Source organism: Rhinopithecus roxellana, chromosome 11 (genome assembly GCF_007565055.1).
Source record: "Rhinopithecus roxellana isolate Shanxi Qingling chromosome 11, ASM756505v1, whole genome shotgun sequence".
NCBI lineage: Eukaryota > Metazoa > Chordata > Mammalia > Primates > Cercopithecidae > Rhinopithecus > Rhinopithecus roxellana.
Window position 1 is genome coordinate 7,759,713 of NC_044559.1, and position 7,207 is coordinate 7,766,919.

At 44.4% G+C, this 7,207-nt stretch overlaps 1 protein-coding gene across 2 annotated transcripts; it reads left to right on the forward strand.

The window, feature by feature from the left end:
- The first annotated feature begins 1,951 nt into the window (after nucleotides 1–1,951).
- Nucleotides 1,952–6,896, forward strand: LRIT2 (leucine rich repeat, Ig-like and transmembrane domains 2). Of its 2 annotated transcripts, XM_010376332.1 has the most exons (4): nucleotides 1,970–2,079; nucleotides 2,366–3,147; nucleotides 4,610–4,657; nucleotides 4,794–5,554. In XM_010376332.1, exons 1-4 carry the CDS (start codon nucleotides 1,970–1,972, stop codon nucleotides 5,552–5,554), a joined length of 1,701 nt encoding a protein of 566 aa, XP_010374634.1. The 2 variants fall into 2 exon arrangements, with proteins under 2 accessions (XP_010374635.1, XP_010374634.1); XM_010376333.2 differs by lacking the exon at nucleotides 4,610–4,657 and having other exon boundaries at nucleotides 1,952–2,079; nucleotides 4,794–6,896.
- Nucleotides 6,897–7,207: the final 311 nt, after the last annotated feature.

Sequence of the window (7,207 nt, forward strand, 5' to 3'; positions counted from 1 at the left end):
AGGAAAGAGTAGGGGGCAGTAGAGAAGTGGCCTAGATGATTCTAGAGATAGCATGCCAGTGGGTGTGTTTCATGAGCTTCCCGCAGACTTCTGGGAAGTTGGATGGAGCTGGATTCATTTGAAAAGGCTAGCATGAGATGGAAAGACAGGAAACTGGGGGGAATGGAGGACTCTTAAGATCTTTATCCTTTGGGGCAAGGGGAGGGAAAGGAATCCACTAGTGGTTTGGAATAGTCATTAATTGAATCACATATTTCCATGAAACAAGCCTGGCAAAGCCTTAGCAAACCTGGTAGGGTACTTTGGAGTGATAATTGCTCATTAGAGTTTTCCCCCATCAGGGCAAACTGGCCAGGCCCTCACCACCCTCAGTCACCGGATGTGGGATGTGGCTGTCTTGGGAAGAACATGACCTCATGCAAGCACTCCTTGCAGCTGAGCATCCACTCATCCCTTGAAGGGGGATCTAGGCAGCACATCGCCATACGTATGACAAACTTTGTGCTGATAGTTCTCGCTCTGTTTTGGATTTTTACCTTGAGACAAACTCCAGTGATCCAGCCAGGTTTTAGAGGTAGAGTCTTTGGAAACTCCTGCAAATATATCTGGCTTGGATGGAAAGCCTGGAGTGTAATCAGCTTAGTTGGTGACCCATTTCCCCCCTCACTGGTTAGCTAAGCGGATTTTCTTTGCTGAGGCCTTTTGTAGGGTACGATGTATATCGTGAGTCTTAAAGGAACTCATGGAATTTCAATATTCAACTGGAAGTGCCCTAGTTAATAGGGATGTAGACTTTTCAGATCTTAAAGAGTTTGTCGGTGGGAGGAGGATTCATGGGCACCAACTGTGTGCTAGGTGTTGTGTTTAACATAATCTCAAAATTTTCTAAAAATATGGCTGGATGTAGTGGCTTGCACCTGTAATCCCAGTTACTTGGGAGGCTGAGAAGTTTGAGACCAGCCTGGGCAACAGAGTGAGACCCCATCTCTGAAAAACTATAAAAATTAAAAAATAATGAAAAATAAATTCCTGGAAACATTATGAGGTATTTGTTACTATTTTCACTATGCAGAGGAGAATCACAGAAATTACTTTACATTCCAAAGATCTCAAGACCCAGAAGCACAAGCAAGAGATAAGACTCCTTGGGACAGGGTCTATAATAGGTTTGCCCTCGACCCTGTTCCTTTCATTGGGCAAGAGTATAGCTTAAAGCAAATGATCAATAAATATTTGTGGAATAAATGAAGAGTGAAAGAGCAAGCATGTAATATTGTATGTATCTCTTTTTAAAATGTAGGTTGTTCATTTTGATGAAGTGAAATACACAGTATTAAGGAAAGGTTGTGAAGTCCAAGAAAATAATCTTTTGGTTTAATCAGAAAATACCATTTTGTATTTGAAACTGGTGATACAAGCTGCAGAGGCAGCTGTCTTGATGCAGTAGAAGCATGACTACACCACCCGTGGGGTTGGGAAGAGAACAAATGATGGGAATGAACACAGAATTACTTTGTTACTCATTACCTATTTTCACTTTGAGAAAATGATTGGAAATTCTAGGTTTCAGGAATCAACTGCAAATGATGAAGCATTAGATGGATTCTGGCCAAATCTCCTGAACAATGGTGCTTAGAATAGCACTGCCTGCTTGTTTCTCAGACTTCTTTTTAAGACCCTGAGAAATGTAGAATCTGTATGGAATTGGACAACTGACTTGGAGTTTACTTTTCAGACTCAAGAATCACACAAATGTTGAATTTCCTGACCCTAGTTAAGAGACATTGATCCCCCTTCGTGTGTTCTGACTGAACCTGTGATCTGGGCTGTAACAGACCTCAGAGCTCCCAGGAGCTTTCCTGCTGCTGTGCGACCTACATCACTATGGATTACCAATAATAGGATTTGCTACTCGGAAGCTGGGGCGATACTTATTCAAAACTCACAACGTATTTTCTTACAGAGAAATATGGCTTCAGTTTTTCATCACTTCCTGTTAGTTTTGGTCTTTCTGGATACACGTGCAGCTCAGCCTTTCTGTCTGCCAGGATGCACTTGTTCAGAGGAGAGTTTTGGCAGGTGCGCTCTGCTGGCCAGATGTTAGAGGGTTATGGGGAATGGGTTTTCTTTGGGGATGATGTGGAGTGGAAGCAGGCTTAGAATTGGCAGGAAATCAGCAAATCTCTATGAGACTCATTCTAGTTGGGACCGAACTTTGCTGAACTGTGCATTTTTACCAAAATGAGTCTAACCCTTTTATTTCAATATTTTTATTCTGATTCACATGTCTAATGCCAGGATCAGCCTGACCCCACTTTCCAGTTCCTTGTTGTTTATCTTAAAGTTGTTCTGGTTTCTTGTACAGGACTCTGCAGTGCATATCTGTCTCCTTGGGAAAGATCCCTGGGAACCTTTCTGAAGAGTTCAAGCAAGTGAGAATTGAAAACTCACCCTTATTTGAGATGCCCCAAGGGTCTTTCATCAACATGAGCACCTTGGAATATCTTTGGCTCAACTTTAACAATATTAGTGTGATCCACCTGGGAGCCCTGGAGCATCTGCCAGAACTGAGGGAGCTGAGACTCGAGGGGAATAGGCTCCGCTCAGTACCATGGACAGCGTTCCGTGCCACCCCTCTCCTGAGGGTCTTGGATCTCAAACGCAATAAGATTGATGCACTCCCTGAGCTGGCTCTTCAATTCTTGGTCAGCCTGACCTACCTTGACCTATCCTCCAATAGGCTTACAGTTGTATCCAGAAGTGTCTTCCTGAATTGGCCAGCCTACCTGAAACGCCGGCAGCCTGACTGTGGGGCTGGGATTCTCTCCAGCCTGGTAGTGGCGCTGCATGACAACCCCTGGGTATGTGACTGTCGCCTAAGGGGGCTTGTCCAGTTTGTCAAGTCCATTACCCTCCCAGTCATCCTGGTGAATTCCTACCTGATATGCCGGGGCCCTCTCTCCAAGGCAGGGCAGCTTTTTCATGAAACTGAGCTTAGTGCTTGCATGAAGCCACAGATCTCAACCCCCAGTGCCAATGTCACCATCCGGGTGGGACAGAATGTAACCCTGCGATGCTTGGCACAGGCCAGCCCCTCACCATCCATTGCATGGACTTATCCCCTGAGTATGTGGAGAGAATTTGATGGTAAGCCACATGCACCCTCTCAGTGTATCTGGAGGGAATGGAGAGGTCTGTAGCAATCCCATCTTCATTAGAGAGGTTCAAAGCTGGGTCAATCACGAAGGATGGGTGCAAGTAAGATTGGGATAGCTCTGAATTATGCTCACTAGAACAGAAAAGATTCCAAGGTAGTGTTCCATTACTGGCATTATTTTAAATGTTTGCATACAGATCTCTCTAGAGCACATACACATATGTAAACACACATTTCAGGGCTAATCTAATATCTTAAGTAAATATTATAAAATTTTACATGAGCAGATATAGTCTTTGGGAATCTTCTAGATGCAAAACACTGGACCATGTATTTTAGAATTCTAGAATTTTTACTAGGACTGATTCTAGAGATGATCTATTACTTACTTCCTTAACTTGCCTGAACAGAATCACCTGGGGTGCTTGTTTGAAATAACATTGACATAAAATTGTTCAGCTCTTATTGGCTTGAATTTGTAATACTGGGACCCAGGGAAAGGAAGTGACCTCTGTGGGCCCCGGGGCTGGAATTCAAACCTGCCTCTTCTTTCCTGGAACCCTGTGCTCTGTTTTCATACCTCAGCTGGGATTACCTTTCATGCTACTCTGTAGGGTTGGGCACATCACAAAGCCAGGGATGGCCTCCCTGGGAGTATCCCGAAGCTGCAAAGAAAAATCTTTGTACATTCCTCATGTCCTGTCTTCTGTTCTCTGTCTAGAAGACAACTAGGAATAGCTGGGTAAAACTTGGGAAATACAGTCATTTGCCCAGACATTTGTTATACTTTATGACAAACCTCTGGATGGTTCAAAAACTACCCAATTAACTGAATTTTCACATTTTTATATTGTTTTGATCATACCTTATTGGTTTGACATTCAATATCGATGAAATAAAAATATAGGATTTATTGTTGTATCCTCTTTGAAAACCAAGAAATGCATCCAGGTGTTGTATTTTGTGGTGCTCTATAATCACTCTTTGGCAACATGTTATATATAATCTCTCCATAAAAATATAAGCTAAGACTGAACACTTACCTTCAAACTAATGAGGTAGTTGATAGCTTATCATCCCATTTTATTGACAAGAAAACTGATGTCAAGAAAATTTAAGCAACTTGCCCAGGACCACATAGGATAGGAGCTCCATTAGGGATAGGAGCCCAGGCATGTGGCTCCAGGTTCTGAGAGTAAGAAGATACTTCTTGAAGCTCATAATATCACACAATCACATAGTTGCAAGAACTCTCCTGAAAACCATGGCTCAGGAAGGCAAAGGTGGTTTGGTGGGTGCAGTTAGTGAAGTTGAAAGAGTATGGTCTTCATAGATTGAAGAGCCAGGTCCCAGATGAATTGTTGCTTCTGAGCACCTCTCACTATGGGCAGGTTGACGGATTGCTCCAATCCTCAACATCCTATGTGTAAAAATCAGTTACTTATCTTACAGGATTGCTGGGAGGCAAACACCTAACACCAGATACAAGGTTCATAAGAGGTTACCACCATCTTTTAACACAAACAACAACAACAACAAAAACCAAAGCAAAACAAAACAAAAACTGGCATTGCTAGACACTTTGCAGCAGTCTATCAGATAAATGCACAGCTGTTTTCCTTTTCTTTCCACCCAGTGTTGACATCTTCTACTGGAGAAGACACTGCTCTGTCGGAGCTGGCCATCCCTGCTGCCCACCTGGTAGACAGTGGTAATTACACCTGCATGGCCTCCAACTCCATTGGCAAGAGCACCCTTGTAATCTCTCTCCACGTCCAGCCTGCCCAGGCCCTACGTGCACCTGATTCTCTTTCCATCCCCTCAGAGGGCAATGCCTACGTTGACCTGCGGGTTGTCAAACAGACAGTGCATGGCATTTTGCTGGAGTGGCTTGCAGTGGCTGACACCTCTGAGGAGGAGTGGTTCACCCTCCACATTGCATCGGATGAAGCCTTCAGGAAGGAGGTGGTTCACATCGGCCCCGGAATCAATACTTATGCTGTGGATGACCTCCTTCCTGGCACAAAATATGAGGCCTGCCTCAGCCTAAAGAACCAGCCTCCACACCAGGGCCAGTGTGTAGTTTTTGTAACAGGCAGAGATGGTGGTGGGCTAGAGGCACGTGAGCGCCTTCTGCATGTCACAGTGGTCCTGTGTGTGGTGCTGCTTGCAGTGCCTGTGGGCGCCTATGCCTGGGCAGCCCAGGGCCCCTGCAGCTGCAGCAAGTGGGTCCTGTGCTACTGTCTTCATTGCAGGAAAGCCCCCAGCTGCCCCCCTGCAGCACCGCAGTGCAGGGATGGCTCCTTTAGAGAACATCCAGCTGTCTGTGATGATGGTGAAGGGCACATAGACACTGAGGGGGACAAGGAGAAAGAAGGAACGGAAGAAAACAGCTGAACAACCCAGGCCATGGGGTGGAAACGGCTTGGGCTTCAAGCCTCTGAAACCAACCCTCTGCAGCAGCTCCATCCATTTATCCAACAAGTATATATTGAGCATCCACTGTCTTCCAAGCACTGAACTTGACACAGGGGGTTCGAGAGTAAAAAGGGAAACACAGTCTTTATCTTCATGATAAAGGGGACATAGTCATTATCTTCATAAAGTTAAAGTCAATGAAGATTTGTCCTATCAAATTAATCATTTTATTATACATGGTGATTAGAAATTGCTAAATATTACTCTTTGCATATACATAGCCTTATAACATTTGCATGTTTATACGTAACATCGACGTATAACATTTTACATACATTATCCTGTAAATGAAGGTAGACGTCTACCCACTTTTTATAGATGAAGAAACTGCAGCCTGGACAGTTCAATGATACGCCCAGAGTCTGCATCTGGCAGGAGGCAGAAGCCCCATTCAAAAGAGGTTCCAATTCCGTTGTTTCCTTGAATATCTGTTTTGCAGTATTCTTGTGTCTTTCATTGTTTATAAAGTGTGACCCTCTCTCTTCCTGACGAACTCCCAATGAGATCACATAAATGTTCAAAAGAGCTGCCCATCAGGGTGATGAGAGCTGTTGGGTAATGTGAGTTTTTTTTGTGGGTATCTGTTCCCCTATGAGCAGCCCGTGGTGCTACTGGGCAGGCTGGAGCCATCAGCACCAAGGAAGTGCAGGGGATTGGCTGCAGCCCTGGGTCTGGCAGAAAGCAGACTCTGCAGGGCCATACCCAGAAGGAAGAGCACCCATATGTCCGCTGCTTTCCCCTAGTCAATGTCTCAAGCCCTCCTATGAAATCCATAAGAGGTGGGCATTTCCTCTTAACTGGACCTATGTGGAATGGAGGGGCCCCAAGAACCCCAGCATCAGCTCGTTGTCCCTCTGAACAGCCCTTCTAGGGGAGACCATTCCCAGGATTTAATCCACATCTGTCTCCCTGCAGTTTCCCTCGCTGGCCACATGGAAACCTTTAGAAGAGTGTAAACGTGAACTAGCCTCGTTGTGACATCACACGTGTTTCCTCCTTCCCATGATTTTTACCCATTCGTCTTCATCCTTTTAGGCCTCTCTCAAGTGTGTACATTACGTCTTCCACAGAGCCTTCCTTGACTTCACACCTCTGGGGAAAAGGACAGTAAGCACAGTGTGTTCCTTGGTTGTGAGACATTTACAGGCAAAGACTGACCTTCCTCACTGTGGCCACTGCACTCGTCTAATACCTGGATTATGTTCATAATCAATGTTAGTTATAATAAATTTTAAAAAATTGAAGACGGCTCTCATTTTCAGACTAATTGTTCACCCATTTCTTCAGGTTCTACTCATTTGTTTTCTTCTGGGCACTAGAAAAAAAAATTCTAAATTAAAAAAAAATTCAGGACAGGGTCTCACTATGTTGCCTGGGCTGGTCCCAAACTCCTGGCCTCAAGCTATCCTCCCATCTCAGTCTCCCAAGTACTGGGATTACACCTGGCAAAAATCACTTTTAAAAGAAATTTTTTAATCACGCCAAAAGTAGAGAGAATCTCATTCCTCCTCTTCTGTCAGCTTCAGCAAGTTTTAACATTTTCCAAGCTTTTTTTAATCTTGTCCTTGCCCT

Excerpts from the sequence above, each read along its gene's own strand:
- LRIT2 (XM_010376332.1), top strand. The coding sequence starts at position 1,970 with ATGGCTTCAGTTTTTCATCACTTCCTGTTAGTTTTGGTCTTTCTGGAT. Across the intron at positions 2,080-2,365 it reads TCAGAGGAGAGTTTTGGCAG|GACTCTGCAGTGCATATCTG; the intron begins GTGCGCTCTGCT and ends TTTCTTGTACAG. Across the intron at positions 4,658-4,793 it reads AGATACAAGGTTCATAAGAG|TGTTGACATCTTCTACTGGA; the intron begins GTTACCACCATC and ends CTTTCCACCCAG.